General features: G+C 41.4%; 1 protein-coding gene across 3 annotated transcripts in view; it reads right to left on the bottom strand.

Annotated features, from left to right (window-relative positions):
• SORBS2 (sorbin and SH3 domain containing 2) overlaps positions 1–21,444 on the bottom strand; it is a 248,694-nt gene that overhangs the window by 84,933 nt on the left and 142,317 nt on the right. For 2 of the 3 annotated variants that reach the window (XM_030563381.1, XM_030563382.1), the window contains exons 7-8: positions 8,670–9,146; positions 925–1,066 (exon numbers count right to left, since the gene is read on the bottom strand). In XM_030563381.1, the coding sequence (XP_030419241.1) occupies positions 925–1,066; positions 8,670–9,146 (619 nt within the window). The remainder of the gene's footprint in view (positions 1–924; positions 1,067–8,669; positions 9,147–21,444) is intronic. The other variant, XM_030563383.1, reaches the window with a different exon arrangement.

Here is a 21,444-nt window from a genome sequence, read left to right as displayed (position 1 = left end):
AATAAAGACTCAGATCTCTAAATCAGAGATCAGGTGTTTTTAAATGAACCTGTATTTTTGTCTGTGCAGATACACGTGCTCAGTTTTTGCTCTTATCACTTGTACACAGATAATATACCATTTATACAATTCATAGATTTCAAAGTGAGAAGGGACAATTTTGGTCATCTAATCTGACAACCTGTGTAACACAGGAGCAAACTCATTATGCATATTCAAATGTTTTTGTGCATATAGATTCTGAGTATGCAAATGTTGATGAGAAAACTGGAAAACCCACATGATTGCACATACAAAGATTAATGGAGAGACATTATGTTAGGTCTTATATGTGCTTTTTTGAAAACAGAAATCATTTTAGATTATATTCCATGGGGCAGAGATCTTGTCCTTATATGTTTGTAAAGTGTGATTTATTCTCATGACCCTCTAAAGAATATATATGAAATTTTATTTAGCAATGCTTTAAACTTTTAAAATCTCAGGACCTCACAATCTGTGAGGAGATGACTTCCACTGCAAACTGATGGACCAGTCACTCAGCACCATGCAAAACTGGACCCTAATGCCTTAATGAAGTTAAGAAACACCTAAGAGGATTTTGATCCACATTCAGGAATATCTGAAAGCCATGCAGTTTTAATCTATGATTTCACTCTCAATCTAACTAGTGGAATGACTGCAAGAGGTCATTCACATATGTAAAAGAATCTTGCTTTAAAGTAATAAGACTGTAGTAAATCCAGTTTAGGAAAGTTATTGTGTCTAACAATAAATTGTGTTGTTGCTTGTAATTTTCCCAAAGTACATGACTAGATAATACCTTTATTTATGTGGAATGCTCTGTTACTGCTTGCAGTCCTTGCCCCACAAATCAGAACATGTTGCATGATGTATAAAGTAAACATTATGTGAAAGGCTTACCCATCTTCCTGCCATGCTGCATGATAATGTTTGAATTGAGTGAAGGTGGTGGAGAGTAAGCTGAAGAAGGGGAAAAAGGCCTTTGAAAGTGACTCATTGGACTGGCAGCAGTGCCAGAGTTCCCATTCACTGTTATCTGGGCCTGAGAGAAACAAAATATCATCCCATTAAAGTACGCACAAAGTTCTCTGAATACCTTCGCAAATAAAGGGTGATGTAAGACCATCAACCACATGACAATGCCCAGTTGTCAGGTACTTAGCCACAACAGGAATCAGTATTCACTGAAATACAAAACTCATCACAGGAGTGCAATGTGCTCCGTATGAATCTCTGCCTCCCCCTTTGTCCTTATAAAGGTCTTGTATGAAGAATACTGGAGTCATGGGAAGGGGACAGAAGGACCATAGTCAAGGCAGCAGGATGAGCCGCATAAAAAATATCTGCATGGATCTGTCATTAGTATAAAATGAAGGTGGCAGTAAAATTTACTCTCATTGTGTAACAAAGGCTGCCTTAGATCACTCACTTTAAAGGGACACCTCATTCCAGATACTTAGCTCCGGCTGACATTAATGGAACTGTGTGTACAGACTGAAGAGGAAAGGACATAGTCAGCTGAAACATCTTTGGAAGGTGGCACCTAGCACATGGGCAACTGTGAGATGCTTGAGTCTAATGCATATTATAGCAAAAAAAAAGGGGCATCAATGTGTCTTGTAAACAAAAATGGAGAAAGCAGTACAACAACAGATTCTGTTGACAGAAGGTTTCTCTAAGGCAAGGTGTCATATCCCCCCTGCACCACATGGCTTTAGATCTCCACAGCTGGGCTGCCACACCACAGTTGGAGAGTTCTACAAAGATTATAGAGTGGAGAATCTGAGAAGATAAATCCATTTTTAATATCCAGTCATTATTTTCATTTTAAAAAGATGGCAAGGAAGCAATTTTCTGTCTCTTTTTCCATGCAATTATTTTTAAAACTCTAAACAAAATTGTGAGCATTAAAAACTCCTTTTTCTAGTTTTGTATAATAAAAGAGAACAATTGAAGAATGGATTTATGTTATACACCACTACCCCACTATAACGTAGCCCGATATAACACAGGTTCGCATATAGCATGGTAGCAGTGGGGCTCCAGCAGCGCTTTAAAGGGTCCAGAGCTCTGGCTGCTGCGGGAAGCCCAGGGCCCTTTAAATCACCGCTGGAGCCCTGCCGCCGCTACCCTGGGACTCCGGCAGTGGGGCTCGGGCAGAGCTTTAAAGGGTCCGGGGCTCCGGCTGCTGCAGGGAGCCCCGGGCCCTTTAAATCACCACCGGAGTCCTGCTGCTGCTACCTCAGGGTTGTGGCAGTGGGGCTTAAAGGGCTTAGGCTCCCCGCAGCAGCCAGAGCCTGGAGCTCTTTACATCACCACTGGAGCCCTGCCGCTGCTACCCTGGGGCTACGGCAGCAGGGCTCTGCCATGATTTAAAGGGCCTAGGGCTCCCTGCGGCTGGCACCCTGGGCTCTTTAAATCACTGCTGCAGCCCTGCCACCGCTACCCCAATATAATGGCATTTCACTTATAATGCCGTAGGGATTTTTGGCTCTCCACAACCGCGTTATATCAGGGTAGCGGTGTACTTTTGTTGAAAGCTGTAGTTATGAAATGTGAAGGTAAAGGTTTGAAGAAGAAAAGCAAGGAACAAGAAGCCTCAGTTTTAAAAAGAATGTACATTATTGCTAGACTATTTATAAATGAAATGTGGTTCACTCTCTTCTGCGATATTAGAAGTGATAGGCTTCACTCCTGTAGTTTCAGAAATGGGTATTTTGGGGATGGGGAATTTTAGGCTTGTTTTTACATCTCACACCCCCACACCTCCTACCACCTCAATAGGAAGTGCAGTTGTGTAAGAAAAAGAAGATCTAGCTAAGTATATGTCATCAGAACTCCTGAATGCATTCATTTTATGGATATCTTTTAGAGGTGAATTGAGTAGGTATTTGAACTTAAGGTTGTGCCAATGTGTCCATTAGAGCTTGCCTGCTCAGATCTGTTCCTTTAGAAATGCAGGAACAAACATTTAAACAGATTTTTTTTAAAGATGCATTTATTTATTGTAAATATGTTTGTTGCTAAATTCTTTAAAAATAGTTACAATGAAATAACACAAATAAAGGTCTGATTTTCAAAATATCAAAATCCTAGTGCATGTGTGTGCATGCTTAATTTGAACTCACAATTGTCACATTTATTCACAAACATCAGGGGTTTACACATGCAACTGTCCAGTAGGGTGACTGCCCCTTTACTGTCAGTTGTCAGGCCCCAACTGGCTGCGATGACTATTACACATTCTAGTATCACGTGCATGGCATTGTGTTTTAAAAAGAACCTGAATATGGTCACTGGGATATAGGCTTTTATCACTTTATGGAAATGCTATCTATCAAAAATGCCTACAGACCCAGCAAATTGTAGCCCAACTCCTGACAGGACACCTGAGCAATAGTATTTCACATTGGTGCTTCATGCCATTCACTGACTCTTGATAGGACTTCACATTCAGGCTAAGATCCTACACCCGAGCTACTGAAGAGCTGTCTCGCTCTATATAACCCTCCAAAAATACTTCTAGCCATAGGAACACAAGATCTGGATGAGCCCAGGGAGACTATTTCAGGAGCTATAGAATGGTTCTTTTCAGCTGAGGCCTATTGGATGTGAGGCACCTTCCTTGTTCCTAAAACCAGAGTGAGCCCAATCTCTCCTCTTATAGAACTAAATGGAACTATCTCTTTGAGAAGACCTGTTCCCAATAGCAAAGGGCATGCACACATACACATGCCTACAAACACCTACACCATACACTCTTCATAAGATTTTCTTCCTTTGGTTGGAGGAACAGAATTAACAGATCATTTGTGGATTGGAAAAAATTATTCCTTTACATTTCTCTATTAGACACTTAGGTTCTACAGTGATGGACACTTTACAAATGCCTGTGACAGACAGTGAGATAAAACAGATTGGACAGATGCCTCAATATTATTTGTACTCAGATATTATGATAGGGGGCTTACTTAGCCAGATAGACATCAGGAATGACTGTACATGACCGACATAAAAATGTGACATACTTGTTCCATTGTTACCAAGGAAGGTGGTTGCCTTGCTGACATGAAACATCAAATCAGCAAGACTATTGGTGTTGTGGAAGCTCTCTGGAAGCCTCTGTGGCATTAACACCACATATCAACTTGGATAAGATGTGTATCTATCAAACAGCACTAGCTTCTGTCCTTTTGTATGGTTCTGAAACGTAGGCCACTGCAGAGATGCAAATGGGCCAGCTGGACATTTTCAAAATGAAACAGTAATGATGTATTGAAGACATACGGTGGTTTCATTACATTATAAATGAGGATGTCAGGCTTTGGACCAACCAGCTTCCAATGTCTTCCCGGGTGACTCAATGCCAGCTCAGACAGCTTGGGCATCTGTTTCATATGTAGGAGTTCATACCAGCCCGCCAGCTTTATACATTTGATCCAGAGAGAGGACATTGCATATGCTGGAGGGATGGCATGGCTTCCTTCCTTGCCCGCCTCAGCCTTAATATAGAGCAGGCTGCAATGCTGGCAGGAAACCAGGCTTACTGGAAAAGGGTGATCTGAAGTATACACTCCAACAGCAGGAGAATGAATGAATAAATTGTTCTTTAGTGCTAGTAATGTTACAGGATATTAATATTTGCTTATATCCCTCAGCTAGAACTACTTGCTAGTGATTAACAGAATTTTCCTTTGAGCAAATACAATATGAACATTACCATTGCTATTGGGCTTCAGCATCTGATGCATCTTATACCCATGAGAGGGCTTGTTTTTTAAAAGCTAGCTGTGAGAAGTTGCCAGTCAACAGCGCTCTGCCCTCAGAATCACTGAGTAACCAATGATGCTTTTTCGGATATGATGCTTGTATTTTAGGGCCCAGTCCTGAGTGGTGTTGTGTGCCCTTATCTCCCATTTAAATCAAAATTTGTGTATGCTGTCTGGTAAATTTTAGATTTTGTTCTCATACGTATTTTTTTAAGAAGGGTGAAAAAGGCAGAGAAAACAACCAATTTGTCACCAAAATACAGAGGTAGCTGGGGCCTGCTAGAATCCCATATTTCAAACTTATCTCAAAATTATGCCTTTTCTCACTCTTGCCCAGTTCACTCTTTGCCCCATTACACTACACCTGGGCCCTCCTTGTGGAAGAGCTTTCTACTTCTGTTGACTGGGAGCCAAACTACCTAGGTGCAGGAACCTCCCAACCAGGTGACAGGGCAGAAGGCTGAACATCTCTTCACCCCTCCCACCCCGAGCCAGGCACCTGCATTAACTCTTACATTCAGTAGGAGCAGCTGCCTTCAATTCCCACTCAGAACAGCTGAGATGGAGCCAGGTGGGACAGGAGCTACCTGCTGATTCTTAGAGATAGCCAGCAAAAGGAGAGAAGACTTGATTACAGAGGTCTGAGCAGCTGGAGAGGTGTTGTGCAGCAGTACTACAGCCAACCCCAGCATCCAGGACATTGGCTAGGATTGAAGATACTCAAGATCAATTCCCCAAGCCTGGGATAGTCTTAGCTAAACTGGGTTTTTAGCAGCTACGGTAAGATACAACTCCTCATACATGTCACTTACGATTTCTTGTGTTTTCATATTTTAAAACTACATAAACAAAAAAAAAACATCTGTGAAAAGAACTTTAAAGAGAAATCTTTATAATAGGATTAAACCTGAGAGCAAATTTGCAAAGCTGTTTACTTTGCCAGTTATTCTCTGTATTTTTTATTACAATTTCAAATATGTGCACTTGAATAAGAGCTTTGCTTTACAACTTGTCTCTTGCCTCAGGTTTTCACAAAGACCTAAATCAGTGGCTAAAGCAGGGGTTGGCAACCTCTGACACGCAGCTCTCCAGGGTAAGCACCCTGGAGGGATGGGCCAGTTTGTTCACCTGCCATGTCAGCAGGTTCAGCTGATCGCAGCTCCCACTGGCCGTGGTTCGCCGCTCCAGGCCAATGGGGGTGGTGGGAAGCCGCGGGCAGCACATCCCTCAGCCTGCGCCGCTTCCCGCAGTCCCCATTGGCCTGGAGCGGTGAACCACAGCCAGTGGGGGCCGCGATCAGCCGAGCCTGCCAACGTGGCAGGTGAACAAACTGGCCCAACCCTCCAGGGTGCTTACCTTGGCAAGCCGGGTGCCAGAGGTTGCCGACTCCTGCGCTAAAGCAATAGTTCTAATTTAGCATTGTGTTTGCTGCAAGTTTGTGTGGTGAGAGTTGGTCCATATTTAAATAAAATTATCTTTGAAAATGATTAGCAAAATAGGCAAAGAATAGTTATTAATAAAGGAAGAAATTCTCTATTTATAAATATATGGTCATCATTAAATAGCCAGTCATTGTCAATAGAAACTACTCTCTGGTGTCTGAGGTACTAGTTTTACCCTGTACTTTGAATACAAATACAAATACAAAAATAACTGTGGTATCTGCTGGCTTATATGGACTTTATAACATTGACCACTTTAGACTTAGTGAATGGAGGAACAGGTTCAAGTAAGATATACAGTGGTCATTATGAATGTCTGCTTTGCCAACAGTAGCTATACACTGGTGTTTGAGATATCACAGCTTTTCACTACATGTAGAATAGGAAATAACTGTGCTTTCTCAGAGACCGTTTTGTGGTAATGTTGAGTAAATGCTGAACATACTGGGACTGGACACAGCAGCTGTCAGAGAGCTACAAAACTTCTTGTAAACTGTCGGATGATGTAAGACCATCCAGTCCCTACTGTTCCTCCAGTGATCATCTCCTCCATGAAAGAAAAGCAATCACCCTTGAGCAGGTTAGTGTCCCCACTTCGGGGGATGGAGTCACTGCTAGAACACCCATGCCTGCCACCAACCTTCCAATCAACTTCCCAGCTCCTGGAAACATTTGCAGTCATCTAACCCTTTTCAATAGGTGGAGAAAAGGGGAGGAGGAAAGGTTTGTAACAGAAGCAGTGGCTCCTTGTCATCTCAGTAGTGGCTCCTTGCAGCAGCCCCCTCTCCTTGTGGGGCTCCCAGACTGGTTCTTCTTTATGTCCTTCAGAGGGATGCTCCTTCTTCCCCTTTCCCCATTAGGGATGAGTAATTTTTGTTGGCAGTTAAAAGGACAGATGGCACTGAAAAGATGTCTATCCATCTGGCCTCATGCTAACAAAGATGACTTTGGTTAAGGGTGGAAGTGGCTGCCAGATCTCCACGAGGGGAAATTGGCCAAATAAGAAGAGGTGGTAGGGCCAGCAAAAAAAACAGATCATGATCTTTTTAACATACCAACACAAATACTGTTGTTTGCACACAGATAATGGAAGCACCTGACATTCTCCTGAGTTGGTTGGTTAAAGCCTGTGTTGATGCTGTTTTATCTGTGCCTTGTCTAATCTTTGCTTACAACTAGGAGGCAGTACACAGATTTGTAGTTCCAATGCTTTGAATTTTTTTTTGTTTTGAGAATTATTGGTTTTACTTGACATGCCCATAATTTTGTCACATAATATAAAAAGCATTCAGCACAGCGAACCTCTACTCTTCGAAGTAATTATTTGCAACTTTGGGGTAAAAACGTTCTTAAAAAGACATATTTTAGTTTTAAAGTTACATTTATAGTAAGTTAAAATTTGCTGTTGTTACTACATGTAAATGATAAAACAAAATCTTTGGTCAAAGTTATAAATATGGCAAGGTTATGACGCAGTAGAGCTCTGGTCTCAGCTTAGCATCATGTCATCGGAGAACCCCCACAAAGAATATTTATAGTTTTGTAATTCAGTGATCTGTTATTTAATTGAAATATGGGACCAATTCTGACTCACCTTAATCATAAATGCAGTTCCCTTGAAGTAAACAGAAGTACTCACATGGGTAAAGTGAGCAGAATTTGACCCATATTCTATATCTTTTAATCTATACATATATAAATATACGTATACTATACATTCTGTTTAAACACATATGTATTTAGACTTGGTTATTTTCCTTGAGTCACCCAGAGAAAGTGCAGCCCTGAACAAACAACAGAATTCCTAGGATCCAAATCTAAGATTATTTATACAGTTCATTCCTGTAAAACAACTGTGCTTAAGAAGGGGAACTGTTAGTTAGAGGAGATAAAACAGAAACGGCTTCATGCAGTCAGTGGTCATGGCTAGCAGAAGACAAGGTTGTGTTAAGTATTCTCATCAACCCTATTAATATGAATCTATGAGGTATATTAATGCCTGACATATGTACCTCAATGATAGGCTGAAAACCAGCTTTCAGCTCTCTCAAAATTCAACCTATGCATTCTTTTTGTATGGCAACTAATTGAATATTTTAAAGTAGATCAGCTTAAATTCCTCAGTCTGCTTTTCTTTAACATATTTGGACTAAGTAATAAAAGTGAAACTGGCCATTAGTTGTAAACAAACTGTTCACTATATCTTAGTTGAAATTAGAGTTGCACAACACATTGCACAATTTTGAATAGCTTTACGGAATCTGTTATTACTGTAGTAAATTATTGTAATAAAACATATAACCAGACTCTGCAGAACCTAAACAAACAACTGACACCATGCTCACATGAGTAATGGGATAACAGACAAGAATGAGTTCTTTTCCCCTTTGGTAACCTGGTTGAACAAACTGGAGGAAAAAGGAAGGATAATTACTTGAGAAGTGGCAGCAGTGGTGGTTAAGGTGGTGCCATTTGACACAGCAGACATCTGGCTCAAGGTTGGGGAAGGTGTTTCAGAACAGTCAGTAGTATCATAGTTACAAGTCTGCAGCTCATCTAGAATGGCTGTGGAGGACTCACTCACTGTGCAAGAGGAGTACTCACTCATGGCAGAGTCTGTGATTACAGAGGCTGTTTCGTTCCTGTGGATAGTATTTTCAGGAGCTAGGAAAGGGTATTTATATGAAAAACGTGAGAGGGCCAGGGTTTTATAAAAGCGTGAAGGCAAAAAATCATCAAGCGCTGGCAAAATAAATGATGCTAGGTGGGTGCCACTGTCTGGTGAGAAAAAGGTTCTGTTAACTGGTACCACGGAAGGAGGAGGCAGTGAAGAAACTTCTGTTGCTGTTTGTCTGTGTGTCTGTGAAGCATTTACCTCCATCACATTGGCAGTTATTTTCTGGTTTCCAAGCTGAGTTATGAGAAAAAAAATAAGAAAAGAAAACATATTACCAAATTAACAAAAACTTTCCCTTTGCCTTTTGCTGTGTGTAGGCAAGCTGCAAAACACATGCTTTTAGCTGTCCTAGGAAATTCACATTCACATGGATTAAGAAATAAATCAACCACATTCTATATTAAAGAAGGAAAACATGAAGGAAATGAACCTGTCAAGTATTATTGAAAGCAAAAGCCAGTAACCAGAGTGTGCTACGATGAATATTCATAATGTGTTCCATAATTTCAGTTGAGATTTGAATAGGATCACACTTATATACATTGGAAAGTGTCGCTGTTAATTAATCAGCTTGTTTGATTATCATAAAATGCATCTTTCCTCCTCTGCAAATAATAAAGGTTTCCATCAGATCTTTTTGAAACAGGATATAATATGGATTAAAAGTGGATAGAATTAATTCAAATACTAATATCAAACATTCACATTAGTTGTGAGAAATGGATTGTGGAGTTTTTTCTTCTTGGAACCCATTACTTTTTTTTTTTCACTGCCTCATTGACAAAAATAAATTTTGATAGTCCTTGAATATCAACCCTGGAGGCACCCTGTAAGCCTACTGGAGCACCACATGTATGAAGGAAAAAAGCCCAGTTGTTAGGATTATCTGGTTTAAATGCGAGATGAAGCAAGAGGGAGGGTGAAAGAGAGTTGGATAGGGAAGGTTTAATATCAAAACAAATATATTGCTTGGTTGGCTTCAAAATTATAGTGGTGGTGTTCTTAAGAAAACAAGGGAATATCTTTAAATGACAGTGCTTCTGAAAATTTGCCACACACGTGATGAGCTTTGTTTTCTGACAATTGGTAACAGAAACAACATATTGGTCTTGAACTAATCCAGAAACTCACATTTTGTACCCAGCTTCTCCCCTCTCAATTAAAGGTGCATGAAAATCATACTGTCAACAATCCCTTGACTGTCAATAATACCTCTCCATGCTGTTTGCCAACCACATATTTTCTATAAGTTAGTGACTTATTATGTCAAACAAACATTTTTTAAAAATGCTGCTTTTTTCAGCACTAATGATTTCATTTCTCAGAGAGCTAAGGAACTGCTGAATCACTCTAGAGAAGAGATGTGGAGGATATCCAAACAATATAAATTTTAGGACAATATTATACCATACACTGATTACCATGAAAAAATAATCAACAGTGACCACACTGTTGTCAGAGATACCACAGTTATTTCCTATCTACAGGCATCTGTAACTCTCATCTTAAAAATGTTTTAATCAAGCAGATTTTCCTGAGCATTTGAAATGGCCTTTTAATCCACAGTCTGAAAATATCATTTAAAGCCTTTATAGCATATTTGGTACAAAACCCAGATTGTGCTGCTGATGAGAGTTCATTAAATGTCCAGTTTTAAGAGAGGAAGTTACTCACTTTGTGCAGTAACAATAGTTCTTCAAGAGATGTGTCCCTATGGGTGCTCCACTGTAGGTATATCTGTGCCCCCGCGCCTCTCACTGGAGAATTTTGGTAGCAGCGTCTGTTCGGCCCGCACATGCACCCTCCCTACTTCATGGTCTGCCCAGAGGCTAAATAGTGCTGTGCTGGCAAACCACCCTCAGTTCCTTCACCACCACAGAGCACCTTGTCAAGAACTCTGAAGTAGAGGAGAGGACGACGGTTTGGGGCGCAACCATAGAGAGAGACATCTCGAAGAACCGATCGTTACTGCACAAAGTGAGTAACTTCTTCTTTGAGTAGTAGTATCCCTTTGGTTGTTTCACTGTTGGTCAATCCACAGCGGTAGCCTCCTGGAGGGCTGGTACTTCGGAGTGGAGTCTGTTATTGACAATAGCATTGTGGAGCAGAAATTGGCATCAGAGGCAGAGTCCTGAGTAATTGCACAGTGTTCTGCGAAAGTCTGGACAGTGGTCCAAGTTGCTGCCCTGCAGATTTCTGAGATGGGGACATCATTAACAAATAAGACTGGAGGTAGAAATGGATCTCAGAGTGCATGCAGGTTACTGATGGGGGCAATAGGTTATGCTCATGTTAACTGTGATTAATGCAACTGGAGACTCATTTGGAGAGTCTTTGAGCTAATATTGTGGAGCCTTTGGATTTTTCTGAGAACAAAAGGAAGAGTTTAGGGGACTTGCTAAAGTCCTTAGTCCTGTCCAAATAGAATGCTAGGGTTTTCCTAACATCAAGCAGATGAAGGCTTTCCTCCTTGTTGTCACAATGTGGTTTTGGGGAAAAGGTAGGGAGGTGAATGAGTTGGTTCATATGGAAGGACAAGGTTATTTTGGGAAAGATTTTCAGTTTTGGTCTCAGGGTGATTGTCTTTAAAAAAAAGCCATGAACGGTGGGTGTGCCATCAATGCTGCTATTTCTCCTATTAATAGGATCACAGAATCATAGGACTAGAGGAGACCTCAAGAGGTGATCTAGTCCAGTCCCTTGATCTCCAACCTAAACTACCCTTGCTGCAATTTAAGCCCATTATTTCTTATCTATTCATCATACAGAGGTAATAGCCATTAGAAATGCTGTCTTCATGGACAGATGTGGAAGGGAGCAAGTGACCATAGATTCAAAGGATGGTCTAGTTAAGGTTCTTAGAACCAGACTGAGATCCCATGTTGGTGTGGGTGGTCTAATGCGTGGGAAGAGGTTGAACATGCTCTTAATGAATCTGTTGGATGGGAAAATACTGAGCATCTGTCCACCTGATAGTGGAAGGCTGTTAAGGTTGCTAGATGTAGTTTCAGTGAGGTAAGAAACACCAGTCCTTCTGAGGTCTAGAATAGTGTCTAGGATCAAAGGGAGGGAGGAAGATGTCAGAGCCACTGGTTTGGAATTGCATCAGTTTTGGAATTTTCACTTCTGCAGGGAAGTACAACAAAGCAATTTCCTACTGAGCAAGAATACATCTTTCACCTCATTGGAGCATTCACTCTCTAAGTGCTAGAACCATGAAGAAGCCAAGCCTGGAACCATAGGCTGGGGTAGGTTATAGGTAGGTTGGGGTGAAGGTCCATCGGTCGTTTTGGTAGAGCAAGTGAGGAATGGGTCGAAGAGGAATTGGAGGACATACTGCCAGCCGTGCAAGGTATGGGTACCACAAGGTCTGGGTTCCACACTTGTCTTGGCCAGAAGGTGGCAATCAGTCTGTCATTTGTGCTCTCTTGCTGTATTTTAATAGGACCTCTGACATTAGAGGGAATGGAGGAAAGGTATAGAGCATCTCCCTGCCCCATGGAAAGATGAAAGCTTCCCCTAGAAACGGTTTCCTCAGTTCAACTCTGGCACAGTAGTGGAGACATTTCTTGTTCTGGTAGGTAGCAAACAGGTCTATTGTGGAGGTTCCCCATAGGTTGATCGCTATGAAGCGCTGCTGGGTTCAACTCCCATTTGTGGTCATAAGAGAAATTCTGATTCAGACTGTCTGCCATCACATTTTGCATCCCTGGCAGGTAAGTGGCTGAAATGAGCACATTGTGGCAGATGCACCAATTTCAAAGTTTCAGTGCTTCCATGCAAAGGAAGCATGATCTGGCACCTTGGTTGGTGATTTATGTAAAACATGCATGCTATATTGTGTCATGACTTCCATGTGAGTATCCCTGATGAGAGGGAGAAACTGTGCACAGACATTTCTGACAGCTCTTAGTTCCAAAAGATTGATATAGAGGACTGATTCTGTGTGGTACCACTTGCCCTGGATGGTGCGGTTGTATAGGTCGGCTCCTCAGCCTATAAGTGAGGCATAAGTTGTTAGAATCAGGGTTGGTGGGGGATGCCTGTGCAGATGTTAGATGGTTCTTTCCACCAGTCCAAGGAGTGTTTGACCCTGGAGGGCATCAACAGTGGCTTGTTCAGCCCATCCTTGTTTAGAAAGTAGACAGATCTGAGCCATATATGTAAAATCTCATACAATTGGGTGTGTGGGGTCAGGGATAGCTGACGGAGGGATAGCTCAGTGGTTTGAGCATTGGCCTGCTAAACCCAGGGTTGAGAGTTCAATCCTTGAGGGGACCATTTAGGGAACTGGGGTAAAAAATCTGTCTGGGGATTGGTCCTGCTTTGAGCAGGGGATTGGACTAGATGATCTCCTAAGGTCCCTTCCAACCCTGATATTCTATGATTCTATGAAATGTGCATGCCGCTATGTGCCCAAGAAGCTGGAGACAATTCTTGGCTGGTGGTTGTGGACTGGCCTGGATTGCGTCTATAAGACTTGTCAGTGTGTTGAATCTGTGCAGTGGGAGGAACACTCGTGTTTGTACTGTGCTGAGTTCGGCTCCAATAAATTCCAGATGCTGTATTGGGGTCAAACTCGATTTCTAAGTGTTGAGCTGCAGACCCAGTTGTGCAAATATATGCATGGTCCTCTGGGTGGCTTGCAGGGCATCTTTGAAAGAACAAGCCTTGACAAGGCAGTTGCCCAGATATGGGTAAAGTATAATCCCTAATGTTCATAGATGCGCCGCTATGATACAGAGAATTCTTTCCTGGGTGCTGGCTGGTGAGTCTTGCTCACATGCTCAAGGTTTAACTGATCGCCATATTTGGGGTCGGGAAGGCATTTTCTTCCAGGGCAGATTGGCAGAGGCCCTGGAGGTTTTTTGCCTTCCTCTGCAGCGTGAGGCACGGGTCACTTGCTGGAGGAGTCTCTGCACCTTGAGGTCTTTAAACCACAATTTGAGTGAGGACTTCACTAACTCAGACATAGGTTAGGGGTTTGTGACAGGAGTGGGTGGGTGAGATTCTGTGTCTTGCGTTGTGTAGGAGGTCAGACTAGATGATCATAATGGTCCCTTCTGACCTCAAAGTCTATGAGAGGATCCTGGAGAATACCGTGAGTGTGGAAGAGAGGCCAAATGGGAGCAATCTGTACTGATAATGGTCCTGCCCAAAGGTAAATCGGAGGAACCTTCTGTGGAATGGTCAAATTGAAATGTGGAAGTAGGCATCTTGTAGGTCAAAGGCTTGCTTCAGAGATGGCAAAATGGCTGCTAGTGTGACCATCTTGACCATTTGTGTCTTCACATATCTGTTTGGTGCCCTTAGATCTAGTCTGGGTCACCAACCTCCATTTCTCTTGGGAATCATAAAATATCTGGAATAAAAACCCTTGCCTCTGAGGTGACTAGTGACTGGTTCCATAGCCCCTAGACATAACAGGTGATCTATTTCCTGCCATAATAGTCTCTCGTGAGAAGGGTCCCTGAAGGAGGAGGGTCGGGAGGACAGAGAGATGTGAAGTGACTGGAGTAGCTCTTGAAGATATTCTCCAAGAACCATATGTTGAAGGTGATGTTTTTCCTCAACTCCTGTGAAAGAGTGTCAGGTGACTTCCAAAGGGATGTAGAAGGTCTGCATGTAGCAGCTGTTCTTGCAAAGAGTGGTTGCTCAGGGCCTCGACCAAAGCATCAAAACTGATGTTTTGAAGAGGATGGTTGAAACGCTGAGGATGGGGAAGTGGACAATTTCTGTTTTTGCATCATGGGTCTTTTACGCTGGGGCTCATAATACCACGGTGAAAGGGAAAACCAGGGTGGTTATGATCTGTGAGGTGGTTGTGAACTAAATTTCCTTTTCTGTCCTGTTGTGTAGATTCCTAGAGAGCACAGTGTGGCTCCAGAATCCTTTAAAGTGTGGAGGCCGTAGGAGAATGTCTAGTGGGCTCCCTCTGGGAGACACTAGAAGAGCAAGAAGTATGAGGCCTATAGGCTGCTCACTGATCACAGTATGGCCACTGGTAAATGGCATGGGTGTGGCACCCATGGATGACCATATTAGGAAGATTGGGGATCAGAGCGTAGGTGTACCTGAGGAGGTCCCAGATGCCATAATGGCAGGTTGTGATGTAACACCAGAGAAAAACTGTCATCCTAGTCACTGTCTGACTTCTCGCTGGATTCCAGTTCCTCTGTGATCATAACGTCCCTAGAGAAGCAGGAACTCCTGCAGTTCCTAGAGAAGCAGGAACTCTTGCACTACCACTGTTGCGCTTGGTGCTGTTAGTGATTGCCAATGCTAACTCATCAGCACTGATCTTTTTTTATGGGAGGCATCTTCCAACAAGGGCTGCTTTGAAGCACTCAGTGCCAAGGATGTTTTTGTGGGTGCTGATTTAGTAGAGTTGGTATGGTCTCTATTCTTGTCTCTGGCAGGCAGTGATGCTGCTTCAGAGCCTTTGCATCTCAGATCTTTAGGCACTGTGGCAGAGCTCACACCTGGGAGTCTCTGTTTCTTTAGGGCCCTGAGCCCCAGAGCCATCGGAGCTGCAGTGACCCAACATGCCAGCCATCTCTCTGGCTAGTCGGGAGCTCTGTCTGGGGGCTTGCAGCCCTTTTTCTGGATGCTCTGTGGGGGGAGTCAGCTGACTCTCTCTGCAGTTCTCCCTCTCTGGATGTTGATGGGTCTGGGGACGAGTCTTCTCCAGGATGCAGATCAGAACCAGGGTCAAATGTCCATTTAAGAGCATCCTCCACGAGGAGTTTCAGCTTTAGTGCCCGGCTCTCTAGGGAACTATCTTTCAGGTGCTGGCAGAAGGTGCACTTCTGTGGGATGTGTCCCTCTCTGAGGCACTGGATGCAGCGAGAGTGTCCATCCATCACAGGAGTTGCCTCCCTGCAGGAGAGGCTCCTTTTAAAACCGGGAGAACTGAGCATGCCCCTAGGGGGGCAATCTCACAACAAAGGCAGGAAAATGAGTCAAACAATTATTTTTTTTAATTGAAGAACAGAAACTTTAAAGCTACTGCAACAAAGAATGGAAATACTAAAAGAGCTATAAATTAACACTATCCAAATACAAAGTAAGTGAATAAACTGGACTAATATTTGCTCCGTCTCAGGCCAAGGGCAGTCGAGAAGGAACTGAGGATGGATTGCCCATGCAGTGCTAGATAGCCTCAAGGCAGACCATGAAGGAGGGAGGGAGGGTGCATATACAGGCCGAAGGGACACCGCTATAAAAATTCTCCGATTAAAAATGCAGGAGCACCAATACACCTACAGTGGAGCACCCATAGGGACAATACTTGAAGAACCACCCTTATTCCCCTTGAGAAGAACTTATATGAGCAGTCCCACTAAAGTAAATAGAATCACTCCTATGAGTGAAGGTTACAGAACAGATCCTTTAACAGGTGAAAAGAATTTACTTGTTCCAAATGAAAAAATCATTTGTCATTATTGGATTAATAGTACGCACAAAAATAAGGAGTTATGACAGTGGAGCACTGCATCATATGAAGTTAAGAATCATAACTTATTCTGAGTGGTATTTCAGGGCTACACTCTAAAATGAAATCAAAATTCTTTTACTTAAAACAGAAAGCTTCCTATATAGAAAGTCCATGGCTTGCTGAGTGACTAAAAAGAAACTTGATTTTTAGAGTTGACTGATTTATCAATGAAACTGTCTCTCAAAAAAAAAAAAGGCAGCCAAAAGAATAGCTAGGGCAATTGTGAAGATTAATCTATATTAACACCCTATCCCAATAAAAACATTCACAAGCAAACTGAAACAATATGTTACATAGCAGAAAAATGTCAGGTGTTTAAGATATATAATGGTTTCATTAATTTGTTTACATAATTTTCTCCATGTACTGTTGGATACACAGGTAATAATGGAAAGACAGATCCATCATTAGTGCTGATGAATACCAGGCAGGTCAATTCAAGACCCTTAGAAGAAATAATAAATTGTAAGGCCCTGAAAATAGGGAGCCCTAAGGTCCATGAGATTAGGTGTCCTCTAAGCAGCCAAAGCAGAAGAAATGGTTAAATGTCTTTGTGAGCTAAAAGGTCTACATTACCGTATAGGAGATAAAGGCAACTTGGGTACTAATCAATCTAGCGAGTCTTCTGACTCCTAGCTGGGATCACTACAAGCATGCCTGAGAAAAGGAGAGGTCAAAGGTGGACAACACAGGGAAAGACATTCAGGGTGCATCCAGAGAGAAGATGAAATCGGTCCCAAAGACTTTAAATTGTCTGACAAATGATAATAGATTTCATGGAACAAAGATGTAAATATGACTATGCTATTGAAAAACATAATGGTGTCAATCTAACACTACTGGGTGCAGAAAGAGTCTTGGAATTCTAAGCTCTGCTCTTTAGTGAATTCTCCCATTGTGAAGTTTCTCAAGTCTGTTAATGAAAACATTAATGTTCTGATCAGTACTAGAGTTCATTTAGTAGGGATAGCCATTATCCTTCCTTTTAAAATGTGTCTCAGCTGATATAAAAAACATTATTTTTGAAGATGGACCAAAGAATTTCTAAAAGTCACGAATATCCCTCAACATGGAGTGTTGGTAAACTGAAAGTATTTTAACTACCCAAATTACTACCTACCCAGAGCACATTGTCATCTTTTTCTGTTCCTTCATAGCTTGTGGACACGCTCCCAAAAGTACTATGTTGAAGACAGTACTTCAGGAAATTTGTAAATACTGATTTATTGATTTGGACTATGGATCACACCCATTATGCCCATATCCAAGAAGTACGAGAAGAAGTTCAGTTGGGTCTATCAATGGGCAGGTATTTTGAATATGTAAGTTATAGATGTTGAAAAACTGTGCGTGAGCAGAACGAGATATCATGGGTTGTGGAGCTACTAAATGTGATCTTCACACTACTGCTACTTGTGAAAGAAAAAGAAATGAAATATATTCCTCCTCCTTCCCATTAAAAGTCCCAAATGAAGTTTTTTACATTTGTTCGCATGTGTTCACTCTAAATGGCTACAGCAGATCACCTATATAAGAGTAACAGATAGCAAAATGTCAGGCATGAAATCTATAGCATTTCTATAATCAATATAAAATATGCAGATGACAAACTACCGTATACTCTTTGAAGACAGTCACTTGGTATTTCAAAATGAGTTTTTTTGAATGGTGCAAGTTTAATGACACCAAATTGCTGGCCTTGCTTCAACAGTCAAGACACAAATGAGAAAACTCAAAGATAAGTAAATGAACTCATTCTGCTAATAGGTAGAAGAGGATAGTACACAAAAATCAAGTTACACCCATACTCTTACAAATGGGTAAAAATACCTCTTATTTTTAATTAGTAAAAGCTGAGGCCAAAAATTTCCAAACTTGACTGCTGAAAGATAGGATCCTAAATCTATATTTAAACACCTAAACTAAATGAGAATTGTGTGTGCTAAGCATCTCTGAAAATCAAGTCAGTTATTTAGGGATCTAAATATGATTTTAGGCACCAATTTTGAAAACTTTGGAGAGACATTATATTTGAATGATTTTTGCAGAATTGCTGGTAAACATCAAGGTAACGGTTGCCATCTGCAGTTAAATGCATTTTAAAAAGCAAAATCTGATTGGTGGTTTAATTGTAATAAAACAGTTATTTTAATCTACTTTACTGTAATCAGAATTCTTAAAAATTACTGATTGTGAAGCAGTTGGAGATCTACATATGACAAGCACTACATAAAAGCTAGGAATTACTATTATTGTCATTCATAATTTTGAAGGGATCATTCTCTACACATGAAACATTTAATCATATTCAGGAGTAGTAGTCAAAGCTATGTGAAATTGCCAGTTGTTCCCAGCCAGATTGCTACTGCAAGAACAGTGAAATATTGCCTGCATGATCCTGACACCCAGTGTAAAATTTATACCTTAGGACTGGTAGAAAATTTTCAGTTAAAATTGATTTTCAACAAAAAATTGGGCTTTTAACCAAACTGATTTTTGGGACAAAAAATGTTTGATTTCCATTGATTTTTGTAATTAAAAAATTGTCCAAAATCTGAGCTATTCTGATTTGGAATTGCTGCTGCAGTGCCTCATAAGAGTTACAGTTCAGCTGACTACATCTCCCATGATGCACCATGGCCAGGGTCTCCAAACACTGCAGTCCTTTCCTTCTCCAAGATGGGGAGACTATGGTGCATCAGGAGAAATACAGTCTTACCATTTACCAGCCTACAGTGGAGACTGGGTGCATGACACACTCAAACCACAGCTCTCGTAAATCACTGCAGAAGCATTTCCAAAGCAAAATATTTCCATTTTCAATTTTTTGCTAAATAATTGTAATTTTCCACAGGAAAGATACTCATTTTCTGTCTAGCTCTATTATACATAGCCTGGGCTTTATCAGTCTGTTATGACATGATGCTGAAGAAAACTTTTAAAATGTTAAATCTTCTCTGAGGACCTTGTATCATCCGAAAGTCCCAGTTTAGTCACAAAGCATCCTTCTAGGCTAGTTGAGTGTACCACAACAACACTGAAGCCAATAGTTTAGCATGGAATTGTAATTCAATTTCTTGCAAGTCTTTACTTCCAGGAGTGTCAATAAATGAAACACTCTCCTCCATTGTGCCACATTCTTTGTGTCATCCTCCAACTTCCTTTCATCTCTCTCATACAAAAGGATTTGTGATGCTTTCTATGCGTGATGCCATATAGTGTTAAATTGTTGAGATGGTTGAGAGCTACAGGAATTTCATCCTGTTGTTTCTTTGGAACTCTATTCTAGATGCACATGATCTGATGAATAATGTAGCTGAGACGTTAGATGTACACTTCTTGAACTGTGGTGTTTTATCAGGTTTCCCAAAGGATGAGGGAAAATGCAGACCAAATAAAAGAAAACTAAACATGTAAAAAATAGTTTAGGCTTTGGGTCTCTACATTTGTCTTATTTCAGCCCTGGAGATGAGCTTCATCCAACATGTGATTTTTGTCCCCAAAGTGGCCCTTAGAAAGCTCTTTGGCTTGCATCAGACAGCATCAATCTCACAAACAGCTACTACTGAACTTTGAGCACTGCTGCACAGAGCCTGTGATAAGCCAAGGTTTTAGAGCTCTGAAGGCTGCTAGCTGTCTTTGTCAGGGCGCACAGATACATGGCCCTTTTAGGAAAGCTGCTCAAGAACAGATGAACTCTCTCTTGCCTCCATCCCTCTCCTCCCTTCTTATCATCTGCTTTGCTGAGTTAAAAGCAAAACTAAACACCTGCAGGGAAATAAAACTCCTTTAAAGAATATATCTTTTAAAAATCGAAATAAGCATTTATTTATTTGAGCCACAGATTCAGAGACTTTAAGGCCAGAAGGGACCATTATGATCATCTAATTAAACTTCCTACATAACAGGCCATAGAATTTCACCTAATAGTTTCTGCATCAAGCCCATAACTTCTGGATAAGCTATAGCTTATCTTTTAGAAAGACAATTTTCTTACAAGAGGAAGGACAGTGAAGTGGGTGGGCCTCAGAAAACCTGGGCTCAGCTCCTTGCTTGACCAGAGACTTCCTGTGTGATCTTGGGCGAGTCACTTATTCTTCTTGTGCCTCAGTAAGATAGGGACAGAAGCACTTCCCTACCTCACCAAGGCACTGTGAGGATAAATACATTAAGGACTGTGAAGTGATGGGGCCAGATAAGTATCATAGATATATAGGATTCTGATTTAAAGACTTGAAGTGATGAGACATCCACCCTAAGATGTTCCAATGGCTAATTATGCCTACTGTTAAAGATGTTCACTTAATTTCCATCCTGAATTTGTCTAACCCATGTTTACATTACATTGTGGTAAGGGCCCTCAGGTTGCAAATCTGCTGTGTCTCTGCACTTCACAAAGGGAGGCCTGATGGGGCCATACAACACAAAGAAAAGGGTGACCACATATACAACTAAGATAAAGAAAAACGGCTGCCCATTGATAGAAACGATGCACACGTGCGCACACACATTTTATGAACATCTCCATGCATATGCAAATTGTTGGCATGCATGCACTCCCCACATGCCCTCCATGTATGTATGCACACATGTACCCTTATACCCCGTCCTGGACATGTATACTCACATATCCTTATAGATACTTGCATACACATGCACATGTTCATATCTTTGTCCGTGCACAGATTCACCTTGCTGACTCTCCCCTACCCTCCCAAAATATTAAGTTTGAGATTCTTTTATTTTCTTCTTTTACTTGTGGGTGTAGCACTCCTTTGCATGCCCAGTAACTATGTAGAACAAGGGCCATTGGGGAAGTAGCACTGCTTAAGCTAATATTTCACCTTCACTCTATTTGACCTCTGCCTTTGGTTAGGACCAAACCTTTTCTGGCTGTCTAGTCTTGTCATCAACTATGTCTATAAAAAGGTAAATCTATGCAGATCAGTTTAAAATTGAAAATTATACCTCCCTGTGCTGCAACATAGAAATACACAAAATGCTATAGTCATCATCTAACACCCCTTCCAGGAG

Source organism: Gopherus evgoodei, chromosome 5 (genome assembly GCF_007399415.2).
Source record: "Gopherus evgoodei ecotype Sinaloan lineage chromosome 5, rGopEvg1_v1.p, whole genome shotgun sequence".
Lineage (NCBI taxonomy): Eukaryota > Metazoa > Chordata > Testudines > Testudinidae > Gopherus > Gopherus evgoodei.
Note: the sequence above shows the minus strand (reverse complement) of the source record. Positions and strands in the feature narration are given on the sequence as shown.